The sequence below is a fragment of the Oryctolagus cuniculus genome, chromosome 20, assembly GCF_051225735.1.
Source record: "Oryctolagus cuniculus isolate XC-2025 breed Fujian yellow rabbit chromosome 20, ASM5122573v1, whole genome shotgun sequence".
Classification (NCBI taxonomy): domain Eukaryota; kingdom Metazoa; phylum Chordata; class Mammalia; order Lagomorpha; family Leporidae; genus Oryctolagus; species Oryctolagus cuniculus.
In genome coordinates this window covers 41,292,336-41,318,663 of record NC_142886.1, presented here as the reverse complement: position 1 = coordinate 41,318,663, position 26,328 = coordinate 41,292,336, and the positions used below count along the sequence as shown (strand labels likewise).

At 62.7% G+C, this 26,328-nt stretch overlaps 1 protein-coding gene across 7 annotated transcripts in view; it reads left to right on the top strand.

Moving 5' to 3' along the window:
* Window positions 1–26,328, top strand: part of CCDC88C (coiled-coil and HOOK domain protein 88C) — a 122,216-nt gene that overhangs the window by 61,446 nt on the left and 34,442 nt on the right. For all 7 annotated transcript variants that reach the window (XR_016226854.1, XM_051826128.3, XM_051826127.3 and 4 more), the window contains 9 exons: window positions 3,361–3,419; window positions 4,704–4,787; window positions 6,156–6,296; window positions 6,900–7,084; window positions 7,620–7,701; window positions 8,296–8,454; window positions 18,971–19,117; window positions 19,573–19,717; window positions 23,168–23,331. Coding sequence is in view for 6 of the 7 variants with exons in the window: in XM_051826128.3 (XP_051682088.3) it covers window positions 3,361–3,419; window positions 4,704–4,787; window positions 6,156–6,296; window positions 6,900–7,084; window positions 7,620–7,701; window positions 8,296–8,454; window positions 18,971–19,117; window positions 19,573–19,717; window positions 23,168–23,331 (1,166 nt within the window). In the remaining variant the exon portion in view is untranslated. The remainder of the gene's footprint in view (window positions 1–3,360; window positions 3,420–4,703; window positions 4,788–6,155; window positions 6,297–6,899; window positions 7,085–7,619; window positions 7,702–8,295; window positions 8,455–18,970; window positions 19,118–19,572; window positions 19,718–23,167; window positions 23,332–26,328) is intronic.

The following is a 26,328-nucleotide window of genomic DNA, read 5'->3' as shown; positions in this document are numbered from 1 at the left end:
TTACACTGACAGCAGTTGTGTGTCCTCCTGGAGGACTGTGGTGCGTGTCAGCCAGGGTGCGGGGGTGAGCCGCCATTGCCGCATTGTCGCTTCCCTGTGACTGGGCCATCAGCCGTCCTGCCTCCCGGCTGGGGTGAACCGTGCTGCCCGACACCATCACCCTGAGTACGAGCACCACTGCTCCTAGCCACCTGTGACGCCAGTCTCCCCTCCGTGTTCCCAGCTGCGGTTCGCTGATTGAGTCTGCCGCGGGCCGGGGCAGCGATCCCCGGCGTTGGCGGATGTGTGGCCAAGCAGGGGAGTTCGCTCCTCCGGGGCCCTGGCTTTGCAGAGAGCACACGTGGACTTTCCTGGCTCGAGTCCCCCGCGGCTGCTGGGAGCGGCCCCTCACGGTGCCTCCTTCCTGGTTCTGCTCCTTGGTGGTTCTGCCGCAGGGAGCTGGGCTGTGGGCCGGGGTCTCCTGTAGGACGGCGAGCCGGGAAGGGTCGCCACCTTTAGCGCCCACCCGAGAGCACGTGACAGGCAGCTGCCGAGGATCACTGAGGCTTCTCAGACAGACGGGGGGGGGGGGTGACGTCCACAGAGAAGGGAGCCTGGTGCTGCTCTGGGGCCTCCGGCGTGGCGCCTCATCAAAGGCCTCAGGCGCAGACAGAAAATCGTTAGGACTTGGGGAGTTTTGCCGGATTGCAACCCTGTTAGCAAAGAGAAGGATTTGACTACGGTAGGCTGCACCACAGCTCTGCATCTGATTCCCAAGGGGTCCAGCCCAGCGGCCCCCCACCCCTCACCCACCTTCAGCCTCAGGGTGGGGGGGCTGCATTTCTTCATTCTGAGACCCAGCAGTGGTGCCCCTGTCTCAGGAGGAGCCGTGTTTAGCCGTGTTGCCTGGGTGCCGCGTGAACCCCGGGACCTGTGAGGAGCCACAGCCCGGGCGCCTGGGGCAGGATGTGGGTTTCTCTCCAGCAGCCTTTGGTTGCTGCTTTGGGCCATTCTGGCCCAGTGTTGGTGTTGGCTGGGTCTCTCCAGGTTAACGACACTGTTCCTGGCGTGTCCCTTCTTCCCCGGGTACAACAGGCAGAAAACCGTAGGATTTGTCTTCCCTGGAAGAGAACCCTGGCCTAGATGTGGGAGCAGGTGTGGAGACAGAGGGTGGGTTGTCCAGGTCCTGGTGCTCCCGGGTGACCATGCCAGTCTGCAGCCAGGGTTCTTGGCTCCGTGTAAGGGAAGGCGACAGAGACAGATGAAGACGAGTTCGTCCCAGTTATAACCAAGGACAGCGGTCACCACTGGTGGGGAAGGCCCCTGGCCCTTCCGATGGGAATGAGGGCAAGTGCTGTGTGGTGGGAGGGAGGCGGGGTTAGTACGATTCCACAGGGTGGAGGGCTCGGCCCGCCTGCAGGGTGGCAAGGTGAGAAGTCCCAAAGGTGAGTGAACCCCAAGGGGGTAGCTGAGAAGTGCATCAGGAGCCAGTCCCGACATGTTCCCCAAAGCATCGTTGGGACCGAAATATCAAAAATAACAGGGTGTCTGGAAGGGAGGTGGTTGACTGCATTAGGGGCTTTTGTACCGAGTACATTTGCAACCATCAAAATGATATGCAGGGGCCGGCGTTGTGTGCAGTGGGTAAAGCCAGCGCCTGCGACGCCAGCATCCCACAGGGGCACCCGTTTACCACCCAGCCGCTCCACTTCCCGTCCAGCTCCCTGCTAATGGCCTGGGAAAAACAGTGGAGGATGGTGCAAGTGTTTGGGCTCCTGTTACCCGCTTGGGAGACCTGAAAGAGGCTCCTGGCTCCTGGCTCCTGGCTCCTGCTTGGCCCAGCCCTGGCCGTTGTGGGCATCTGGGGAGTGAACCAGCAGATGGACGACCTGTCTGTATCTCTCCTGAGTCTCTCTGTAATTCTGCCTTTCAAATAAATAAATTGATATTAAAAAAATATGTGGCTCGCTCTGTGGCGTAGCGAGTAAAACCACCACCTGCAGTGCTGGCATCCCACGTGGGCGCCAGTTTAGGTCCCTGCTGCTCCACTTCCAGTCCAGCTCTCTGCTATGGCCTGGAAGGCAGCAGAAGATGGCCCAAGTCCTTGGGCCCTGCAGCCACATGGGAGACCTGGCAGAAGCTCCTGGCTTCAGATCAGCCCAGCTCCGGCCGTTGTGGCCATTTGGGGAGGGAGCCAGTGGGTGGAAGACCTCTCTCTCTCTCTCTCTCTCTCTCTCTGTCTCTCTGTCTCTCTGTCTCTCTGTCTCTCTGTCTCTCTCTCTGCTTCTGCCTCTCTGTAACTGCCTTTCAAATAAATTTTTAAAAAATCTTTAAAAAGTGCAGATGTCATCTGAAATTTGCTTTACAATGTTCCAGCCAAACAATGAAAATGAAAAATAAAGAGGAGGGGAGAGGGAGATGGGATGAAATGTGCCTAGTGTTGTGGTGACACGGAGCTGAGTGGGGGGGCCGCCGCAGGGTCGTGGAGCTGAGTTGGGGGGGTTCCTGGGGGCATCCTTACCTGGGGTCGTGGAGCAAAGTTTGGGGGCCACCCCAGGGTCATGGAGCTGAGTGTGGGGGCCACTTTGGGGTTGTGGAGCTGAGTGTGTGTGTGGGGGGTCCCTCCCTGGGGTGGGGTCGTGGAGCTGAGCGTGGGGGGCCGCCACAGGGTCGTGGAGCTGAGTGGGGAGGGTTCCTGGGGGTTCCCTCCCTGGGGTCATGGAGCTAAGTTTGGGGGCCACCTCGGGGTCATGGAGCTGAGTGGGGGGGCCTCCTGGGGTTGTGGAGCTGAGTGTGGGAGGGGGGTTCCTCCCTGGGGTCGTGGAGCTAAGTTTGGGGGCCACCCCGGGGTCATGGAGCTGAGTTGGGGGGCCTCCTGGGGTTGTGGAGCTGAGTGGGGGGGGTCCCTCCCTGGGGTCATGGAGCTAAGTTTGGGGGCCACCCTGGGGTCATGGAGCTGAGTGTGGGGGCCACCGTGGGGTTGTGGAGCTGAGTGTGAGGGGTCCCTCCCTGGGGTGGGGTCGTGGAGCTGAGCGTGGGGTCCCTCCCACCATGGTCCCTTGCACATCTGAGATTTTGTGTAACCAAAGGGTGAAGCTGTGTACAGCTGACGGATCTGTCCTTTGCTTGCATGCACACTAGGAGATGCTGCTGTCCAGGTCTGCCGGTTGTCACTGGGAGATCTGCACCATGCGTCACACTGATAGAAAGCCTCAAAGACTAACGTGCAGAATTGTCAAACCTGTCCAAGCAGGCCTCTCAGTGGCCATCCTTGCCCCTTTGGCTGCCCTCACCCCCTCACCCCCACGTAGCAAACGCGTCGGGCTCGGGAGGGTCTGGGAAGGGTTGAGCTCCATGCGATGTGTTGCTCTCTTGCCCCAGGGAAGAGCATGGAGGAGATTAAGAAGGTCCTGCTGCTGGTGCTGGGCTGTGCCGTCCAGGTAGGGATGCGGGGACCGGGGGGTTGCTGGGTTCCCGGGAGGGCGGGGCCCCATCTCCGGTGTCAGCCGTCTCTAGTACCAGGGCACGGTGGCGGGAGGCCAGGCCGGGATCCCTCGGGCACGGAGGGCCAGGAGCCGGAAACCGCAGCGTGTAGACGAAGTCTTCCTGGAACGCGGCCACACGCGTCCCCTCCTGGATGGCGCTGGCGGTTTCGCCCTGTGGTGGCAGAGTCGAGTACAGTTATGTGTCACTCAGCTGCAGGGTTCTGAGAAATGCCTTAGGTGGTTTCGTGCCAGCATCACAGAGGCCACGTGACACAGGCGGACACAGCCGGGTTGCCGGGCGGCTCTGTCCCTCGGGGCCGGGGTCCGATAAGTGGTGCGACATCCACTGAAGCGTCCTCATTCAGTGCCTGGCTGCGCGAGGGGACTTCACAGAGTTTGTGGAAAATGGAATTAAAAGACAGGGGCCGGTGTTGTGGTGCAGCGGGTTTAAGCCCCTGTTCGTGACACGGCATCCCGTATCGGAGGGCCGGAGTGCTGGTTCAAGTCTGGTCCAGCTCCCCGCTAATGCACCTGGGAAAGCAGTGGAAGATGGCCCAAGTCTCTGGGACCCTGCCACCCACGTGGGAGACCCGGATGGCGCCCCAGGCTCCTAGCTTTGGCCTGCCCCAGCTTTGACCATTTGGAGAGAGGACTAGTCAAGATCTCTGTGTCACGCTGCCTTTCAAATAAATATTCTTTAAAAATAAATTATTATTAAAAAGTCAGTTATATTTTGGTGCAGAAACCGTTTGAAGTCCATGCATAGTTGGGACACAGTACACATTTTCCGTGAACTTTTTGAAAACCCTGTGTGTATACAATTTTAAATTTTTTTTCTGTACCAAAATACATTTATCTTCTAATTCCATTTCTCCACACGGTCTGAGGTCCCCTTGTGTTTGCCACCAAGCCTGGTCATTCACAGGTGGCGCTGGCCAGCTCCCTGCCTGGTGCAAGGCTTCTGGGTTCTGGCTGAGATCTCGCCTTGTTGAAAACACAGAGCCCTGTGTCTCACCGCCGTTTGCAGCTCTGGGAGCGGGCATTAGGATGGGCCTCTCCCAAACAGGCTCCCAGGTGCCCTGGGTGGTCTTAGCAATGGCCAGAGACAGGGACCTCAGTGTGAGTGGGACTGGCGGCAAGACCGGGCGCTCCGAGGCCAGGGTGGGCGGCTGGCTTCTTAGCTGGGCGTGTGGCCGGGGCGGGCCGGGACTGCACTGCTGACACGTGTGCCCTCCACAGTGTGAGCGGAAGGAAGAGTTCATTGAACGCATTAAGCAGCTGGACATTGAGACGCAAGCCGGCATCGTGGCGCACATCCAGGAGGTGGGTGGGGGCCCAGCCAGCAGGAGGCCGAGTGTCCCCCTGGGGGGGCGACATTGGTTTACAGAATGTACCAGCAACCCATGGCTGGGCTGATTGTAGGCATCGGGCACCGCAGACAAATGGCTTTTGTTTGGAAAGGTACCCATCAGCAAGCTAAAATGAAATGGGAGTAGAAATAAAAATTAAAAAAAAAAAAAAAAAAAAAAAACCCGCACATCACCTCCATCAAGTCATCCTTTGCCTCCTCTTCTCGCCTTATATGGACTCTGACTATTTTTAAGAGCTGTCAAGTGGTTTAGGCTCAGAATTTGATTTACAGGCTCTGCAAATGTATTCTGGCAAATGTCACTTTGCTCCAAGCACTTGATCTAGACAGAGCGAGGTCCGCAGGGAGCAAGCCTCCATCCCAGGGATGCTGGAACCGGCAGGGCTCAGAAGAGGGGCTGTCCCGGGAGACCCAGGCCACGTGCAGGGGGGTTGGGTGGGGGCTGCACCGAGGGTCCCTGTCTGGAGGGGAGTGAGCTACCCTGACCGCCTCCGGTCTTTGCCGGTCTTTGAGGCAGAGGTGGAGTCTAGGAGACGTCCACCCGATGTTCTCCGTCCTCCATCCGGCAAGTGTCCCGCGTGTTAATGATCCTGGGGTGAGGTGTCTGCTAGTTCCAGCCTGCAGGCTCACGGGGCAGATGAGGTGAATGGATGGGAAAGACCCGAGCGGTAGGTAGGGCTGGCGTGTGGTTGGCCGGGAACACAGAGCCCCAGTGTGGCGCGTCAATGCCAGGGCTGCGGCCGGGGGCAGAGAGTTCTGAGTCAGGACTTGAAGCAGGGGCAGGCGTGGCCTGTGGCGAGTAGTGGGTGCGGCCAGACCACACCAGGGCCGGGCCAGTCTTTCCGTTGATGGTCTCAGCCATCACTGACCATCTGCTAGCCTCAGAGCCTGCAGCCTTGGCATCCCCTCTGGTGTCGAGTGGGTTCAGACCGTGGAGAGGTAGGGGTTTGGGAACTAAGGGGCCGTGTGGGCAGAGCTCTGGCTTTCCTGCTGTTTCCTGCACGTGTGGGATTTTGAGAGCCCTCCCCTTCCTCCGTGCGCTCCTCCGGACAATTCCCGAGCTTTGCTGGTGTGTGTCGCCGGGCGTGTGGCCCTGGCTGCTTTGGTTTTGTTTCCTGCTTGTGAGCCCTGGGCACTGGAATGTGTCCCTTCCAGAAACCAGAGGATGGGTATTTTTTTTTTTTTTTAAAAGGAGAAATCGGTGGCTCTCTGAGCCTGATTTGGTGGCCACGGACGTCTGTCAGGGAGGGACGTGGTTGCAGGGAGGCAGCACCCGTCTCCACCTGCCGGCCACTCCAGCGCCATGCCGTGTGTGCCCGCAGGTGACCCACAACCAGGAGAATGTGTTTGACCTGCAGTGGCTGGAGCTGCCGGACGTGGCCCCGGAGGAGCTGGAGGCCCTGTCCAGGAGCATGGTGTTCCATCTGCGGCGGCTCATCGACCAGCGGGACGAGTGCACCGAGGTGCGGGCCCCACCCCTCCCCCCCCGCCCCGCCCCGCCGCCGCCGGCCACCTCCCTGCACCGCTGGTCAGGTTCTGGGGGACATGCCAGCTCCCCCTGCTTGCAGCCCCTGCAGGGACAGCGGCCCATGGGAGGTTGGATGCAAGCTTAGGGGCCCCCCTCTGCCCACACAGCCTGTTTGGTCCCCAGTGTGTCACCTCCCTGACAATTCTCCTCCCCCGTTCCCACCTCCCCCCAGTCTCTCAGTCCCAGCTGGAATATCCTCTTGTCTCTTGCTGGCCTGTGTTGGAGACACAGAGAGACAGACAGAGCTCTCATCAGCTGGGTCCCTCCCAGGTGTTCACAGTTGGCTGGGGCTGGCCAGGCCAAAGGTGGGAGCCGGGAGCTCGGTGGGTGGCAGCGACCAAACTGCTTGAGCCATCGCCTGCTACCTCCCAGGGCCCATGTTTGCAGGAAGCTGGACTCTGGAGCTGGGCCACGACTCAGACCCACTCCGATATGGGGCGTGGGTGTTCCAGCCTCTAAGCCTCTTTCTCAGTGCCCTGTGCACTGGGCGCTGCCAGGCCCGGGAGTGCACTGCTGAACCTGCCCTGTGCCCCTGCAGCTGATCGTGGACCTGACCCAGGAGCGGGACTACCTGCAGGCTCAGCACCCGCCCAGCCCCGCCAAGTCCTCCAGCGTGGACTCCACGCCCAGCCCCACCAGCAGCCTGTCCAGCGAGGAAAAGCAGCACCTGGCCGTGGAGCTGGCTGACACCAAGGCCCGTCTGCGGCGCGTCCGACAGGACCTGTGAGTCCCCCGCTCCTCCGTGGCGTGTCGCAAACACGTGTCTGGTGTGGTTGGCTTGCGTAGGCGGTGCTCAGGCAGCAGACCCTGACTGGGCCCTGTCGACTCGGGGCGGCTCAGAGCTTGCTGTGTGACCGTGGGCTGGTCCCCTCCCTGCCCCGCCAGTCCACACTTCACAAGCCGTGTCTGGAAGTAGCCTGCTGTCCACACACGGGCCCAGCTTGGGGGTGGAATGAGCCCTGATGGTGTTCTGGCTGGGGGGAGCCTGGCCCCCGTTTCCTGCAGCTAGCACTGCTGTCCCTCGGCTGTCATCCATGCAGCTGGGGTCTCCGTACCTGTCAGAAACACAGGTGATGGGTGGTGGTCGTTTGCAATGTTGAAAATGTCCGAGTTTCGAGTCAGGAGTTTTTGCAGACCCCTCACACCCCCAGGAGCCCGGGTCCCCGGCTTCGTTGCCACGGTCCAGGGAGGTGGAAGCCCGCTCCAGGGCCAGGCGAGGAAGACCCTCCCCACATTCCTGCTTCTTGCCGCCCCCCAGGGAGGACAAGACGGAGCAGCTTGTGGACACCAGACACGAGGTGGACCAGCTGGTGCTGGAGCTGCAGAAGACCAAGCAGGAGGTGGGCGGCAGGCCTGTCCCGCTGTCCAAGGGGTGGGCGGGGGCCGCGTATCCCTGTGCCCAGGGTGTAGGCAGCAGGCCCGTATCCCTGTGCCCAGGGTATGGGCGGCAGGCCCGTGTCCCGGTGTCCAGGGGGCGGGTGGCAGGCCCGTGTCCCGGTGTCCAGGTGGTGGGTGGCAGGCCCGTGTCCCGGTGTCCAGGGGGCAGGTGGCAGGCCCATGTCCCTGTGTCCAGGGGGCGGGTGGCAGGCCCGTGTCCCGGTGTCCAGGGGGCGGGTGGCAGGCCCGTGTCCCGGTGTCCAGAGGGTGGGCGGTGGGCCCGTGTCCAGGGGCCGGGGTCAGGCCTGCAAGGTTAGGAGTGCAACACCGAGCACGTGCAGCAGAACCACGTGGGAGCCAGTTGTCCTGATAATGTCCTGGGATGACCATGTTTGTTGGCAGTGGCCTGTGGGGACCCTGCGTGGTCGTATGCACAGGGAGCCCCGGCACCACTAGGAACGGGCTTCTCCTGGAGACCATGCTTAGGGACTTGTCCCCCTCCCCAGCATCCCCAGGACGCCCCGAGCTAAGGTCTGCTGCCTTTCCACCCCTCCCAGAACACCCAGCTGGCCGCGGACGCCCGGTCTGCCCGCGCCTACCGGGACGAGCTGGACTCGCTGCGGGAGAAGGCGAGCCGCGTGGAGAGGCTGGAGATGGAGCTACTGCGCTGCAGGGAGAAGCTGCACGACGTGGACTTCTACAAGGCCCGCATGGAGGTCAGTGGCCAGGCGGGCCCCGCACCTGCTGCTGGACGCGGCCCCGGGGCGGCTTCTGCGGGGAGACGCGGTGGCCAGGCGGGCTCCCACACCTGCTGCTGGACGCGGCCCCGGGGCGGCTTCTGCGGGGAGACGTGGTGGCCAGGTGGGCTCCCACACCTGCTGCTGGACGCGGCCCCCGGGGCGGCTTCTGTGGGGAGACGCGGTGGCCAGGCGGGCCCCCGCACCTGCTGCTGGACACGGCCCTGGGGGAGACGCGGTGGCCAGGCGGGCCCCGCACCTGCTGCTGGACGCGGCCCTGGGGGAGACACGGTGGCCAGGCGGGCCCTGCACCTGCTGCTGGACGCGGCCCCGGGGCGGCTTCTGCGGGGAGACGCGGTGGCCAGGCGGGCCCCGCACCTGCTGCTGGACGCGGCCCTGGGGGAGACGCGGTGGCCAGGCGGGCCCCGCACCTGCTGCTGGACGCGGCCCTGGGGGAGACACAGTGGCCAGGCGGGCCCCCGCACCTGCTGCTGGACGCGGCCCTGGGGGAGACACGGTGGCCAGGCGGGCCCCCGCACCTGCTGCTGGAGGCGGCCCCCGGGGCGGCTTCTGTGGGGAGACAGGGTGGCCAGGCGGGCCCCGCACCTGCTGCTGGACGCGGCCCCGGGGCGGCTTCTGCGGGGAGACGCGTGAAGGTCGGGAGTCTCAGGGCGAGGAGCAGCAGTGGGGCTGGGTGGGGGCAGTGCTCCCCTCCAGGGTTGGTGGTTCTCCCGTGTCCTGCTCCAGTGAGGACCTGGCTATGCACCTGGTTTTGGGGGTTTTGTTTTTTTTTTTAAAGAGTAGCACACGATCTTTTTTTATTTTTTCCAAGTTTATTTTTCTATATTTGAAAAGCGGAGCAACAGAGTGAGAGAGAGAACGAGTGAGCAAGAGGGAGACGTCTCCCATTTTTTCCCCAGTTGCCTGCAACAGCTGGTGTTAGGCCAGGCCAAAGCCAGGAGCCAAGGGCTCGTACTGGGTCTCCCATGTGGGCGGCAGGGACACAGGGCTTGAGCCGTTACCTGCTGCCTCCCAGCGTGCGTGTTCACAGGATGCTGGAGTCGGGCACAGAGCTGGGAGCCAAACCCAGGCCCTCCTATGAAGGTGCCAGGTGGTCCAGGTGGCCTCCTAACAGCTGTCCCTTCTTTGTTCAGACTCGGCGGTTTCTCTGGCTAATTTTCTGGGATTCAGCTTCCTCGTCTGTGGAATGGGAGGGTAGTTCTGCAGCCGTGAGGTCCCTTGGTGAGCCTGCGGCCGTGCAAGCTGTGCCAGGGTCTTTATTTATTAACGGGGTGGAGGTTATGCATGAGTGCCGGTGAGGGGTCAAGACTCAACTGCAGCCAGCCCCAGGGGATCACTGATGCTTGACCTTTGGCCCCTGTGGCCCTCGGGGCCGCTTGTCCGAGGGTGTAGCAGTTTGGCCCTGGTGCCGGTGCCGGGGTCCCGAAGGGTTCTGTTTCCCTGTGTGAGCTCCTTCCACTTGGAAGACAGGTGCTGGGCAGAGCCAGATGTGAGCGCAGAGGGGTCTGACCTCTGGAAATAATCCCATCATCCATCATAGAGCCCTGCTGGCCAGGGCTCCCCGGGGTGGACCCTGGTGTGGGGACTCCATGTGGCCCTTGTCTCCCGCTGTCAGATCCCCGTGTGTGCCGGCAGCCCTGTCGGGGTGGGGGCAGCCGAAGCCCCTCTCGCTGTGCCCTGGAGCCCCTGGGCTTGGCCAAGGCTGGTTGGGGGAGGCTGGGGCCGGGCGCCTGCTTGTTCCTCAGCCTCCCCTTGGAGCATCCCCTGAGGACCACGGGGACACATGGTGGCCCCGCTGAGAAGGTGGGGCCCTGGAGGCTGTGCAGAGACAGGGCAGGGAGGAGAGGCCCTGGCTCTGTTCATTCCAAGGGTCGTAAATCCTGGCACAGAGGGTTCAGACTTGTGCCTGTCCTGGCGGGGCCTTGTGGCATCCTGGAAATGCCACGGGCAGGAGGACCAGGGATGTCACACACAGCCTTCCTGAGCAGCTTCTCTCGTGCCCTGGGGACCTTATGCAGCCCGAGGACAGGGTCAGGAGTGGAGTGTGACACCTCTGCTCCCTGGAGCTGGGTTTCGGGATCCAGCCTGTGCGTGGGTTCCCGGCCTTCCAGCCTGGACCGAGTGTCCTGGCTCTGACATGCACACGCGGTAGCTCAGTGCCTGATGGCTCCTGGCCCTGCACCGGGGGCCATGCACCAGGAGTGGCCGGGCTTGTCGACGGTGTCCCGGGAGGGCCTCTTTTCCCTGTTTGCAAATTCTACCCCTCTGGGTGGAGACAGTGGTGTTTTTATTGTGAAGGTCATGGTGAAGTCCGCGACTTAACGCCGGTGCAGCTTCCTGGTGCCGGCCGAGGCTGTGGAGGCGCACCCGTGGCTGTGTCTTCTCCGCCCTCAGCCTGGCGTGCATGAGTGGCAGGAGCTCTTTGCGTTGGCGGTTGTGCCAGCTGTAGACCACAGCAGTTGTGGAGCGGGGGTTAGGGGCGTGATGTCCTCACGCCGAGTCTACCGAGGGCCGTCTGCACTCCTTCTCCTGTCACACGAGCCATCCCGTGTGGGTGGGAGATGCCGCTTCCCGGGCAGCGAGGGTTGGGCGGGTTGATTGAGTCCAGGCCGCTGCGGAGAGGAGTGAGTTTCACTTGTGTCTGACGCCCGTGACACCAGGACTGTGGTGACAGTGGGGGACGGAAGCAAGCGCACAGTGGTCTGTGTTGTCACCACGGCTGTCACCACACCTTTACAGCCCTTGCAGGGCGCCTAGGGTGGCTCCCAGATGTGAAACCATACTGTGTGTGAGTGACGGGGCCACCCCCTGTACAGTGCCGTGGGTGGGGTGCATACGTGGACAGGGTCGTGTAGGAGACAGGGGCGCCCCCTGCCCTGCCAGAACCAGCTGCTGGTGAGCGGTGGGGGAGCCGGCCCCTGGCCAGGGTAGCCTCTGAGTTGATGGCTGCTGAGGCAGCCGAAGAGTGAGCGCCGAGGAGTGAGCCAGGCAAGGAGAGCCGTGCAGAGCTGGGAACAAAGCGTGTGGCACGACCCGTGGCCAGGCTGGGGCCACAAGGCCCTGGGGTGTTGGGGGTGACTGGTGAGAGGTCCGTGGAGCTGGTGGGCCCAGGTGTGGAAGGGGGGCTCCTCCACCCCAGGCGTGGTCACGGGGCGGGGCGTGCACGCGTGTCTCTGGCTCACTCTACTGAGGACCGCGTCCGCCAGGGCCTGCCCTGGAGCGGGAGTTTGTTCCGTGTCCTTCCTGGTTGTTCTCAGCTGTCGCTGCCCCCTGGGAGGAGAAACACCCGCTGGTGGATCCTCTCTGGGGCTGGCCTTCGGTGGCGTTGCTCGCCTGTGCTGTAGCGCCCCCACCCCCCAGCCTCTCGGACACCTGCAAAGGCTGAGCACAGGACCACAGGCCTTCCTGCCCCACTGTCCCCCCCCCCAGCCCCCAGGTGTGTGTGGGCGTTCACTTGGGGTGCAGCTGGAGACAGGGTGCCTCTGGTAGGAGCAGTGGCAGGAGCAGCGGCAGGACCGGGCCCGTGCCAGTCGGTCCCTCCAGGGCTGGGTGCCGCCTTCTTGCACAGGGGGCTTTGCTGGGCCACTGTGTTTTTGTTTCAGTCAATAATTTCCCTGGCTTTCCACGAAAGCCCAGATTCCGTGGGGCTCAGGGGTGCACATTTCCATGGGATCCATCCTAAGCTTTTTTTGAAGGATTTATTTTTATTTATTTGAAAGGCAGCATTAGAGAGAGAGAAGGGGCTTGATCTTCCATCTACTGCTTCACTCTCCAGATGGCTGCAACAGCTGGGGCTGGGCCTGGCCAGGCTGAAGCCAGGAGCCTGGAGCTCCATCCGAGTCTCCCACTGGGGTGGCAGGGGCCCAGGCACTCCAGTCATCTGCTGCTGCTTACTGCCCCATCAGTAAGAGAGCTGAATCGGAAGTGGAGCAGCCAGGACTCAAACCAGTGCTCACAGGGGGCTGCCTGTGTCATAGGCGTCAGGTTAAACCACTGTGCCACACGCTGGCCTTGTTGGGGGAGGCATTAAGTCCAGTTTCTTTTTTTTTTTTTTATTTGACAGGCAGAGTTAGACAGTGAGAGAGAGAGAGAGAGAGAGAGACAGAGAGAAAGGTCTTCCTTCCGTTGGTTCACCCCCAAAATGGCCACCATGGCCAGAGCTGCGCTGATCCGAAGGCAGGAGCCAGGTGCTTCTCCTGGTCTCCCATGCAGGTGCAGGGGCCCAAGCACCTGGGCCATCCTCCACTGCACTCCCGGGCCACAGCAGAGAGCTGGACTGGAAGAGGAGCAACTGGGACAAGAGCCCGATGCCCATGTGGGATGCCGGTGCTGCAGGCAGAGGATTAACCTAGTGTGCCACGGCGCCAGCCCAAGTCTAGTTTCTAAGCAGTCAAGGCTCCCAGTGCCATGAAGACTTCTGTGACTTGAGGCTGGCCTGCAGGTTGTGTGTGTGTTTTTTTTTTTTTTTTTTTTTTTTAAGATTCATTTTATTTACTTGAAAGAGTTACAGAGAGAGAGAGAGACAGGTCTTCCATCCACTGGTTCACTCCCCAGATGGCTGCAACCTGATTCGAAGCCAGGAGCTTCTTCCAGGTCTCCCACATGGGTGTGGGGGCCCAAGCACTTGGGCCATCTTCTGCTGCTTTCCCAGGCGCATTAGCAGGGAGCTGGATTGGAAGTGGAGCAGCGGGGATGCAAACCGGTACCCATATGGGATGCTGGCATTGCAGGCTGGGGCTTTAACCCACTGCGCCATAGCGCCGGCCCCATGACCTGCAGGTGTTAAACCCTTAGACTAGAAAAGACCCAAGTGTGAGGTGTAACATCCAGAAGATAAAGACCGACTGGGCAGAGGGCTGGTTGCGTGGTGGAGGCGCGCGGGCAGGGGTGGGTGCCATGGAGTTGTTTCAGCTTCGCAGTAGGTTTCATGTTTTGCAACATGAATTATGGGTAGTGGAGGGGACAAGCCCAGTGAGAGGACCCCAGAGACATTGCTGGCTTCAAACCCGCTCCTGCCTGGTTGATCACATGGGTTTAATTGTGAAAGAGTTGGGGCCGGCGCCGCGGCTCACTAGGCTAATCCTCCGCCTAGCGGCGCCGGCACACCGGGTTCTAGTCCCGGTCGGGGCGCCGGATTCTGTCCCGGTTGCCCCTCTTCCAGGCCAGCCCTCTGCTGTGGCCAGGGAGTGCAGTGGAGGATGGCCCAGGTGCTTGGGCCCTGCACCCCATGGGAGACCAGGAAAAGCACCTGGCTCCTGGCTCCTGCCATCGGATCAGCGCGGTGTGCCGGCCGCAGCGCGCCAGCCGCGGCGGCCATTGGAGGGTGAACCAACGGCAAAAGGAAGACCTTTCTCTCTGTCTCTCTCTCTCACTGTCCACTCTGCCTGTCACAAAAAATAAAATAAAATAAAATAAAGTGAAAATAAATAAGCTGAAAATTAAAAAAAAAAAAAATTTGTGAAAGAGTTGCAAACGTTAATCCTGTCTGAGCTGTGGGTCTCAGACTTCGTTTCTCAGGATGTAGTCTGCTGCTTCCTCTTTCAGAATCGGCTGAGGGGGCCGCTTCAAGGCACGTTCCAGGGCTGCCCCCTGGTCCTAGGGAGGAGGGCCTGGAAGTCTGCCTCCTGCAGGCTCTCTGTCGGGTCTCGGGCACTCCCATGCAGGAGGACTGGGCTACACATGGGCCCAGCAGTGTAGGATCTGGCCCCGGCCTTCCCTCTGCCAGGCCGGGTTTGCCCACTTGCCACAGGGGTTAGTCTGTGGGTGCAGCATGGCCAGGGCAGCCTCCTGTTGGACACAGAGCCCCGATGGCGGGGGCTCTGTCTCACCTGAGCCCGGGAGCCATGGACAAGTTAAGGAACACCTGTTGGCTTGCAGCTCTGGCTGGCAGCCTGGGCATGGTAGGGGCGGGCCTGTGAGTGCTTGTGGTTAGCTCGAGAGCCCAGGAAGAGCCCGGCTGCGTTGGTGAGCGCAGCCGTGCCTGTGACGCTCCTGTGGGTACCGAGGGAGAGACGGGTGCCTGGGCCACCTGCCCAAGGGATGCCGTCTAACCCCAAGGAGCACAGAAATGCTGGTGCGCAGACAGAGCCCGCGGGAGGCACTGGTCTTCCAACTGCTGGCATCGGTTCTGTGGCTCCCGGTCTGGTTTAGGTGAGGATCGAACCAGCAAGGAGAGCGGAGCAGAGCGGGCATCCCTCGGTCAAGAGGAAGGGTGGGGTGGGTGCACAGGGTGGCCCTTGGCTTCCTTTTGCAACCTGCTCAGTGCCCCGGGGCCAGGCTGGGGGCAGGGTGAGAACGAGGGCAGGAAGAAGGTGCTGGAAGGCCCTCTCCTCCACATTTTGGGATCAGCTGACTGTGTCTACCAAGCGCCAAGGGCAGATGCGCCGGTGCCATGTGCATCCTGGACAGAGCGCTTGAGGCCCTCTTGCACTCCTGGGTGGGGTACAGGTTTCCAGACGGGGCTGGGCTCAAAACAAACAGCTCGGGAGACAGAGATCCCGCAGGACACTGTCCCAGCTCTGACACCCACTGAGGGCAGGTCTGTGAAAGCGGGGTGTCCTGGGGGTCAGCCTGGGCACAGCGGGTATGGGTGCTGTTGGCAGGAGTAGAGGTAGTGATCAGTCCCAGAGGAAGAGAGTGTGTGTCTATTTCTGCTGCCCTCTCTCTGTCTGTCTCTGTCACACACACACACACACACACACACACACACCCCAATCCAGGGACACACCTAAGGTGATGGGTGGTGCCTAGGATCAGGTTGGGGGTGGGGAGGGTGTGTGCTCTGCCCGTCTGGGCCTGGGAGGTGGCTTCAGCTCCGCTTACGTCCCCCAGGCCCCTCTGACCCCGCCGAGCCCCCACCCCGGCACTGGGGTTCCTCATCATAGGTAGGTGAAGCAGCACGGGATGTGTTTGTGCTTAGGGTGTCCCGGCGTCTGCCAGCTTCCAGTCACAGCGCATTTCCACTGCTTGCTAGCCCCCCCACCCCACCCCCGAGCTGAAGCCACCTCCCAGGCCCAGACGGGCAGAGCTGCCCTGTCCCTTGGCTTCCCTCTGTCAGCCTGTGTGCAGCAGGGGCACAGTCCCACCCTCGTCCTGGGTGCTCCCGGGTAGGCTGCCGCGGCTCCGCCTGCACTCCTCCTCCAGAACCCCTCCGCCAGGCAGGGGTGCCCACGATGCAGTCACCGAGTCCCCTGTCCCCGGCCGCGGCCTCCCGGCTCCCCTGACGAGGCCCCTGCGCACCTGCTGTCTGCCGCCTCTGCCCTCTCAGGTGATCGGGGTTAACCCCGGCCATCCCTGTCCTCGTTCCCAGCTTCCCCGTGGCCATATTAGCTGCTTCCTGCCCCAGCTTTAGTAACGTGGCTGAGCCAGCAGGTCTCAAGTCAGCCTCCGGGCTGGGTCCCCTTCCTGGACTGCAGGCCTCTGGCCAGTCGCAAGGTCAGCGTGTCCAAGTTCTCTGTCCAGCCCCTCCGGCCTGCCTGGGATCACCAACCACTCACGTGGGGACTTAAGGCGGAGCTTGGTCAGCCATGGTGCCCCTTTCTGCTCACCGGCGCCAGGCCGGGCCCCAGGGCACCTGTCCCCACCCACCTGCCCATTTCCACTCCGCAGCTCGCGGCCGCGCAGAAGCAGGTGTGTGCGGCGTGGGTGCTACAGCCCCTGCCATTGTCCTGGGGTCTGCACACCGGACGTCCTCCGCAGCCTCCCCTCATCGCTCGCATCCCTCGGTGCCGCTGCCACTGTGGTCTTCCAGAGCCCCTCGGCCACGGGCAGCCACCTGGAGTAAAATCCACTCTGGCATTTGCCAACTTCTGTCCCCTGTGGGACCCTCTGCTGCTCGCCCGGGGCCCCCGTGGCTGTGTTCCAGACCCCTTGAGACCCGGCTGCAGAGCCACAGCCCGGGACCAGCCCGGACCCGAGTGGGTGAGCTGCACAGGCTGCGTCCCCCAGCCTCCTGCTTCCAGGTCATTTTGGAGACCGCCCCCCTTCTTAACTCCAGGCAGAGCCCCTCACGTGGCCTTGTCATGATGTGACTTCCTGCCTGGCCTTGGGTCCTGGTGCCCACTGCGGTCTGTGGGCCAGATCTGGCCCGCATCTGTTCTGGTGACGTTCAACTGGGACGCAGCTGCCCCCGTGTGTCATCTCGGACCGCCGTGTGCCCCCGCTGGGGCTGCGTGGTTGCGGCTGCAGACACTCACTGCCTGGTGCTCCAGGGCCCCGTGCCACCGTCTGGCTGTCGTGCGAGGATTTCCCAGGAGCGGCGAGGCCCCGGCCCTGAGGACCCCCGGCCCCAGCCCTGATCGCACAGTGGCCCTGGGAGGGTTAGCGGCCACTCTTGCTCCTCTCTTTTTGGTCAGATGAGAAAGCTGAAGGTTAATTAATAACTTGCTCACTGTCGCAGGTGCCAGGCTAGTGGGCGGACGGTGGGGTTGGAATGCGACTGTCTGACCCCAGGACTGACCACCTGCTGAGAGCCAGCTGGAGGGAGGACATGCGAGTGGGGGTGGGGGGAGACAGAGGTGCTCACAGAGGGGCGGTGGCTGCCGGGGGCGGGGCTCCGAGGAGACCCTGCCTCCAGCAGTTGGCGTCGGCGTGAAGACACCATGTTGTCAGCAGGGAACGTACTAACTTAAATTCAGAGAGATCTTCTGTTCTCGCTGGGGTCCCTGTGTCTCCCTTTTTAAAAAAATCATTTGAGAGAGAGTCCCCATTTGCTGACCGGGCGGGGCCAGGCCTGTGAGTGGCCTGCTGGTTGAGTTGGGGTCAGGGCCAGGCGGGGCGTGCGGGCCTGGGGTCCGTCTCCCTCCACGCCGGTCCCTGGTGGAGCCCTGCGCTCGGTCTGGCGTCTCGCTGTGAGTGGTGAGACGTGCCAGGCGCCCGAGCACTCCTGTTGCCCGGGAAGTAACGGCGCTGAGACCACCAGAAAACAGAGGTGCACCTGAGTCATTGGAAGCCACTTTCGGGCACCTTCGTGTACCCTACCTGTCAGACGTCCCCAGCCCCCTGCCCCCTGCCGCTTGCCCCCTGCCGCGTTACTGAACGCTCACGTGAGGCTCACCAGGGCAGAAGCAGGGCACTCCTGCCCCCAGGGAAAGTCTGACCAGGGAACATGGGCCCAAGTTCCTGATTCAGAGACTGGCATGCCATAGATTCCCAGCACTTGGCATAGGGAGCAACTCCGGCTGGGTTTTGAAGGCAGAACAGGAGTTGGTGAGGATGGAGGGGCAGCCTGTGCTGTGGCTGCTCAGGGCCAGAGAGGAGCAATGCTGGGAGTGTGGGCCGGTGGACACAGGGACAGCAGCGAGAGGGGAGCCGGGCCTTCTTCCCTGTGAGTCCCTTAGCGGCAGGCTGGGTCTCTCCCAGCCCCAGGAGCCCGCGAGGATGGGCCATGGGACTGAGGACAGCCTGGGGCTCTGCCCCTGTCCCCGGGGCGTGACTTCAGCCTCCTTCCTGGACGTGCGCAGTCAGCCCCTCGCCTGCAGGACGGCCCTGTGCGCCTCCCTGGGGGCCGGCCACAGAGCCCACGTGGTCTCAGCTGGGGGCGGCAGGGGGTGAGCGCGAAGGCGAGCTCCGGGGCTGGGTGACCAAGCCTCCCCTGCAGTGCCAGGCTTTGATCACGGCCGTGTCTGCTGCCCGCAAAGCCACCAGCTCCCCCTCTGCCGAAAGTCCGGAAGCCGGTGGTGCCCCGCCCCCTGTGGTCCGTGGGCGTGTTGAGCCCTGCCCCCCAATTCCTTCATCCTTGCTGCTCAGCCTCCCCTACACACCCCAGGGTGCTGAGTAGTGCTGGGCGGAGCTCAGATGGCTCCCTCCTGAGACAGGGGTAGGCGCCCGGGAGCCCCTCGCTGGGAGGTACCCGTGGGGCTCACGGGTGCTTGGTTCACAGTGCTGTGAGGTCACCGTCCCAAGGACGCCCCACTTGCAGGAAACTGCCAGGGACCCCCCCACACCCCCAGCCTTCACACGTGAGAGACTGCAGGGGAGCTGAGTTGCAGGGAAGCTTGGGGGGGGTGCTGCTGCCAGGACCCCTGTGAGTGACACAGGTGCCCCCCAGGAGGCCCTCAGCACCGGGGCCTGACGGGGTCTCGGGTCCGTCTGTCCAGATGAGGTTGGAGATGCCGAGGACGTGTGCCCACCCACGTTTAGATTTCCTGCACCCATCGATGTTCCTTGCGATAGATACACTCCACGAGTGCTCGCCTCATGAGAAAGGGTGACAGGGTGATGGCGTGACAGCCGCCTGCCTGTTGCATGCTGGGATCCAGATGCCTCTGGGAGTGTCAGTGTCAGGGTCCTTACATGGACGGCTCCCGGGCCCCAGGTCAGTCAGGCACGTCCGGACAACGTCTCCCACTCGTCCATGATAGCTGAAGTCTCAGGTGGCGGGAGCTGTCCCCGGGGGTCCCCAGTAGGCACCGAGACTGTCCCCCTGAGCCTTGCGGCCTCGCCTGACGTCTCTCCTGTGTCTGTGTGGCCCCAGGAGCTGCGGGAGGATAACATCATTCTCATCGAGACCAAGGCCCTGCTCGAGGAGCAGCTGGCGGCCGCCCGGGCCCGTGGTGACAAAGTGCACGAGCTGGAGAAGGAGAACTTGCAGCTGAGATCCAAGCTGCACGACGTGGAACTGGTACGGCAGAGTGGGTGCCGCCGGGGGCGGCCAGGCCAGGCCCTGCTCCGGGAGGGTGGCGTTTGGGTTTGCTCCGGCTGCCGCCACTGCCCGTGGCTCGTGCGGATAAGAGGGCTGGAGTGGGCATCGCTCGGCGCCCGCAAAACACCCGGCACGGCTCCCACCCTGCCTTTGTGTGAGGGTGAGGCATGGGTGTGTCTGATGGGGGCGGCAGGTGTAGTTCTGGTGGGGGCTGAGCCGTGATTGGATAATGCAGCCTCTGAGTGCAGCTGCCTGGCTTCAGAGCCCTGCAGCGTCCAGGCCTCGGGCTCTCTGATCATTGTCACCTGGGTGGTCAGGTCAGGGGGTCGTCAGGGGAATGTGACTCTCCCGGCGGGGCTGGAGCAGGTGCGTGGAGTCCCTCGCCCCCGGCACGCAGCCCCTCCTGCATCCCCTCCTCCCGTCCGCTGCGGTAGGACCGGGACACGGACAAGAAGCGGATCGAGGAGCTGCTGGAGGAAAACATGGTGCTGGAGATCGCCCAGAAGCAGAGCATGAACGAGTCCGCCCACCTGGGCTGGGAGCTGGAGCAGCTGTCCAAGAACGCAGACCTGTCGGACGGTAGGGGGCGCCCGGCCCGCCCTCCCCCCAGGCAACGGGATTTCCTTCCAGTGCCGCGTGCAGCCGGTTCATTAGAGACCCCCGAGGAGAGCCCAGGGGTCTGGCAGCCTTACATGTGGCCAGGTTTCTCAGCTTCTCACGTGGATGCACGCCGGGCCCCCAGGGTACAGCAGGGGGACGTCCGGATGACATCTCCGGCTCTTCTGTGGATGGCGGAGAGCCCCAGGTGGCGGGAGCTGTCCCCAGTGGTCCCCAATCAACACTTGGGTTTGCATAATTGGGCAGGATGGGCATGGCCTGCTGTCTGTCTCCGGGGTGTGGATGCTGAGTGGCTGCTGCTCAGGAGACCTGGGGGTCTCCAGTGACCTGCCCCCACCCAGGCCTCTCCCCTCCCCCTCCCTTTTCCTCCCCCTCCCCTCCCGACCCCCCCCCTGGCGGCGCCCTGCTGCCTACGCCAGGGCCCCAAGGCGGGTGTGGGCCCTGGGAAGGCTGGGTGGGGCACAGTCAGCGCTGGAGCAGGAAGCTCCAGGCCTGACAAACAATGAGCCAATTCCTGTGTTTGAAAATAGCACCCGTCAACCATGCCCAGGCACCTGATAGTGCGAGTTTGTGTTTGCTTAGCTCTTAGGCAGCGGGTAAGGCTTCTGGCTTGTCTTGATTGTGGCTTTTGAAGATTCCAACAAGCATCCCCAAGAATGAGGTATAGAAAGCCGCTGGGTGCCTCTTCTCTCTGAGAGGTCCGTTCTGAACCCAAGAGCAGGTGGTGCTGTAGGTGCCTGGGTGCATACAGGATTTCCTGTTTTTGGAAGTCCACGTCCACCGCTGCCCCCTGGTGGAGCAGACAGGTGGTGCAGGCCACCAAAGATGGTCTCCCATTGATGCTATTTCTTGTTGTGGTCTTTCCGGGACTCGGGTGGCTGGTGGGGGGTAGAAGGCCTTGCTGATTCCATCTGTTCAGTATTGTTTGTGAACCCTTGAAAGTCGGTGACCGTGAGTTCTTTTAGTGGATGATGTTGGCACAAGTGTTGGCATGGTGCGTGCAAAACCTGAACACGCTTGTTCTTTTTTTTCTGGAAGTTGGTAGTTTTTTTTCTTAAAGAATTTTAAATGGTTTCTTTATTTGGAAGGCAGAGAGACAGAAACAGAGATCTTCCATCTGTTGAAACATTCTGCTAATGTCAACAACGGCTAGAACTAAGGCCAGGAGCCTGGACCCCAGTGCAGGTCTGCCACGTGCGTGGCAAGGACCCCGGTACTTGAGCCATGGTCTGCTGCCTCCGAGCACGTTGAAGGAAACTGGGATTGGAAGTGGAGCTGGGACCCGGACTCGAGGACGAGACCAGGGCATCCCCTCAGGAGCTTAACCACTGTGCCACGCACCTGTCCTGGTGTACTTAGGCCTGTGTGGTGTGTGGGGCCTAGGGTCCCGGCCCCTCCACTGCTTAGCTGGGTGACCAGGGCAAAGTACATAACCTCTGTTTTGATTCTGGTGAGAAGCCATGTTTGGAATGAGCCCGGTGGGCTGCGTTTTGGTGATCCAGTCTCATTGGCAGTGCCCAGAGCGTCCCAGTCGGGAGCCAGTTGGGAGCCAGTGGAACGTGCACCTCCTCCTGCGCCAGGTCTGACCGGGTGCTGAGTGCGGCCCTGGCCGTGTCCCGCAGCCCCTTCGCAGCCTGCGGTTCAAGCCTCTTGGCCTTGGCGTCCACAGTGAGCGCCAGGGGCTGCGTCTTCCGCCTGCTCCACAGCGGACTCAATGGTGCAGGAGCCTGATGACGCACAGAGCGCAAGCTCGCTCCTCGGGGCTCCTCCCAGGGTGTCTGGGCTGCGCGGAGGTGCCGTGGGTGGCTGCTGTTTTGTTTGTTTTTGCGGCTGTGGACGCCTTTCAGCGCTGCCCTTGGCTTTGGGAGGGGCAGGAGCTCCCCCCTTTGCCCTTGGCGCCATCTTGGTGAAACGGTGTAGGTGACCTTGTGAAACTTGTGGTTTTCTTGGGGTGAGCATGGTCCACACGCTGGTTGGGATACCCACGTCCCACGTCGGTGCCAGGGTGCCCCGCTGGACTCCAGCTTCCTGCTGATGCGCACCCTGAGAGGCTCAAGCGGTCGGGTCCCCACCACCCACGAGGGAGACCCCGACTGAGCACCCAGCTCCCAGCTTGGGCCTGGCTCGGCCCCAGCTGTTGCAGGCATTCGGGGAGTGAACCAGTGGGTGGGAGATCTCTGTGTCTGTCCCCCTCTCTCTCCACCTTTCAAATAAATAAATAAGGGACACGCGTCCGATTGCTCGGTTGCTGGGGGTGCACCGTAGGGACCCCTGGGTGGCTTCGGGGTGAGCTGGTCTGCGGTGAGTCTCCTGGCACTGAGGTGGACGAGGACGTGAGCTGTGGTCCGTTGCTAGCATGGTTCCGGTTCGGGAAGATGGGAAAGACAGACGTGGCAGTGGGGACGGCAGTGTGGACTCCCCTGGTACCGTAGAACTGTGCCGCGTGGCCCAGGCGGGAGAGTCCGTGTGTGTCCCTGCACTTCTGGTTTCGCAGGCGCTGCTCAGCCGCCGTCCTCATGATCACGAGTGCTGAGTTCGAGTTTTGGGTGTTTCCACTTAGGTTTTGTAGCACGGTCTGGACCAAGTCCGCCAGGCAGGTGTCGCAAGCAGCTGTGGTTCCATGGTGGGGGGGGGGGTGTGGTTAGGGAGAGACAGACTGTCCTCCTCGGGCCTGGAGGACGTTCGGGGCCGTGGGGCCTGTACTGCTGGCCGTGCTGGGCGTGGACCTGCGTGGGGAGGACAGAGCCCTGAACTCTTTAGCTTGGCCCAGGAGGTCTGTGCGTGCACGTTGTGTTTGCAGCTTGAGTTGTGCTAAGCAGCAGGTGTGTGTGTGCGTGTGACGGGGCGGGGGCAGCCATGATTCCTGTCCAGCCCTCGGGAGACCTGTGCTCGGGGCAGAGCAGGACTATGAGGGGTGGAAACATCGGCCCCGCCTTCCAAGGGCTTGCACGTACTTGCTCTTGCTCCCTGAAGAGCCCTGTGCCGTGCCGTGCCTCGCCTGGGCAGGTGCGTGCCAAGACCCCCATTGCCGACTCTGAGGCCGCCGCTGCCTCCTCCGGGTGCATCTGAGCCATGTAAGGCACGGGAGGTGATGCGTCTCCTGTCTGCAGCTTCGTCTCTCCTGGGATTGTAAGGCGGTGTGCGTGCATGATAGCACTTTCCCCATCGAATCTGCAGAGGTTCTGGTCCAGGCCGGCCTCTGCCGTCCCTGCGGGGGAGGTCCGGGGAGCAGCCCAATAGACCGAGGGCTCCTGTAAGTGACCCGGGCTCCGGCTTCCACGCCAGCCCCTCCGCTGCCCTGCCTTCTCCTCGGCCGAGCCCCGACGAGACCGGGGTGGAGGAGCAGCCGGGGGCTCGGGACTCGGGCCGGGGCCAGGTGGGCGGCGGCCCCTGACCCACTGTGCGCTTCAGCCTCCAGGAAGTCGTTCGTGTTCGAGCTGAACGAGTGCGCCTCCAGCCGCATCCTGAAGCTCGAGAAGGAGAACCAGGGCCTGCAGAGCACCGTGCAGGGCCTGCGGGAGAGCGGCCTCCGGTGCGCCGAGCTGCAGAGGGAGAACGAGCAGCTGAGCAGGAAGGTGAGCACCCCCCCCCGCCCCGCCCCGACCCGGTGCACTGTGCACAGGAAGTGAACCCCCCCACCACCCTGTGCACTGTGCACAGGAAGTGAGCCCCTCCCTCCCAACCTGGTGCACTGTGCACAGGAAGTGAACCCCCCCACCACCCTGTGCACTGTGCACAGGAAGTGAGCCCCTCCCTCCCAGCCCGGTGCACTTTGCACAGGAAGTGAGCCCCTCCCCCCAGCCCGGTGCACTGTGCACAGGAAGTGAGCCCCCCCAGCCCGGTGCACTGTGCACAGGAAGTGAATCCCCCCACCCGGTGCACTGTGCACAGGAAGTGAGCCCCTCCCCCCAGCCCGGTGCACTGTGCACAGGAAGTGAATCCCCCCAGCCCGGTGCACTGTGCACAGGAAGTGAGCCCCTCCCCCCAGCCCGGTGCACTGTGCACAGGAAGTGAATCCCCCCAGCCCGGTGCACTGTGCACAGGAAGGTGAGCCCCCCCCCCCCGCCCCGCCGCACTGTGCACAGGAAGTGAGCTCCCATCACTCAGTGCACTGTGCACAGGAAGTGAATCCCCCCGAGCTGGTGCACTGTGCACAGGAAGTGAGCCCCCCCCAGCCCGGTGCACTGTGCACAGGAAGTGAATCCCCCCCCACCCGGTGCACTGTGCACAGGAAGTGAGCTCCCATCACTCAGTGCACTGTGCACAGGAAGTGAGCCCCTCCCCCAGCCCGGTGCACTGTGCACAGGAAGTGAATCCCCCCACCCGGTGCACTGTGCACAGGAAGTGAGCCCCTCCCCCCAGCCCTGGTGCACTGTGCACAGGAAGGCGAGCCTCCCCCCAGCCCAGGGGACTGTGCACAGGAAGTGAGCCCCTCCCCCTAGCCCAGTGGACTGTGCACAGGAAGTGAATCCCCCCACCCGGTGCACTGTGCACAGGAAGGCAAGGCCCCCCCAGCCCAGTGGACTGTGCACAAGAAGTGAATCCCCCCACCCAGTGCACTGTGTGCAGGAAGTGAGCCCCTCCCCCCAGCCCTGGTGCACTGTGCGCAGGAAGTGAGCCCCCCACCCGGTGTGTCGCTCCCCCTCTTCGTGGAGGAACGACACAGGACCCTGCGCTGTTCTTTTGTCTGCTCGGCCCTCCCCGGGTTTGCTGCTGGTCCTTCCCGGGTTGGCTGCTGATCCTTCCACCTCCGTGGAAGGGCGGCTCCCCCTGCCACTTTCCCCACTTCCGCGGGGGAGCGGCACACCGCCGGCCGGCTCTCTCGGGGGCTGCACAGGTGTTCCTTCAGATAGATGTTCCTGGTGCATGTTGTCTCTTTCCTCCTTTATAGTCCTCTTCCGCCAATCCCAACTCTGCTACCCACATGCCGAGCACGCTGCTCTCCTCCAATCAGGCACGCTGCTCTCCTCCAGTCAGGAGCAGGATCAGCTCCTGCAGGTTATTGGTCGAACTGGAGGCAGCTGTGTAGAAGTTGTTTACTCCTCTCCCAGCGCCATATTGTGGGAGAGCAGATGCATAGAATAAGTCTTAATTTCAGTAACTTAGTCTAGTCGGAGTTGCTCCCCACACCGGTGCACTGTGCACAGGAAGTGAGCCCCCCACCTGGTGCACTATGTACAGGAAGTGAGCCCCCGCCCAGCCCTGGTCCACTGTGCACAGGAAGTGAGCCCCTCTCCCCAGCCCTGGTGCACTGCATACAGGAAGTGAGCCCCCCCGACCTGGTGCACTGTGCACAGGAAATGAGCCACCCCCAACCAGTGCACTCTGCACAGGAAGTGAGCCCCTGCCCAGCCCTGGTCCACTGTATACAGAAAGTGAGCTCCCTTCCAGCCATGGTGCACTGTGCACAGGAAGTGAGCCCCTCCCCTCAGCCCTGGTGCACTGTGTACAGGAAGTGAGTTCCCCGAAGCCCTGGTCCACTGTGCACAGGGAGTGAGCTCCCCGAAGCCCTGGTCCACTGTGCACAGGAAGTGAGCCCCCCCATTCGTGGTCTACTGTGCACGGCAAGTGAGTCCCCCCCCAGCGCTGGTCCACTGTGCACAGGAAGTGAGCCCCTCCCCCCAGCCCTGGTGCACTGTGTGCAGGAAGTGAGCCCCTCCCTTACAGCCCTGATCCACTGTGTACAGGAAGTGAGCTCCCCAAAGCCCTGATCCACTGTGCACAGGGAGTGAGCCCCCGCCCAGCCCTGGTCCACTGTATACAGGAAGTGAGCTCCCCAAAGCCCTGATCCACTGTGCACAGGGAGTGAGCCCCCGCCCAGCCCCGGTCCACTGTGCACAGGAAGTGAGCCCCCCCCCAGCGCTGGTCCACTGTGCACAGGGAGTGAGCCCCCCCCAGCGCTGGTCCACTGTGCACAGGGAGTGAGCCCCCCCCAGCGCTGGTCCACTGTGCACAGGGAGTGAGCCCCTCCCTCCCAGCCCTGGTCCACTGTACACAGGAAGTGAACCCCTCCCCCCAGCCCTGGTTCACTGTGTACAGGAAGTGAGCTCCCCCCCAGCCCTGGTCCACTGTGTACAGGAAGTGAGCTCCCCTCCAGCCCTGGTCCACTGTGCACAGGAAGTGAACCCCTCCCCCCAGCCCTGGTCCACTGTGCACAGGGAGTGAGCCCCTCCCTCCCAGCCCTGGTCCACTGTGCACAGGAAGTGAGCCCCCCCCCCAGCACTGGTCCACTGTGCACAGGAAGTGAGCCCCCCCCCAGCACTGGTCCACTGTGCACAGGAAGTGAGCCCCCCCAGCCCTGGTCCACTGTACACAGGAAGTGAGCCCCTCCAGCCCTGGTCCACTGTGCACAGGGAGTGAGCCCCTCGCTCCCAGCCCCGGTCCACTGCTCAGCAGAAAGGTGGCCGGGCAGCATCCCTGGTGTGTGTGGGGCCACCCTGCAGGGAGGGGCACGGGCTCCAGCGCAGTCACCAGACAGCGCACCCTGTTGTCTCCCTCTGCGATGTGGGGTCCTGGGGTGCCCCCTGTGAGACGGACACCCCTTCCGCTCCTCTCCCTCCGTACCTCTTTCT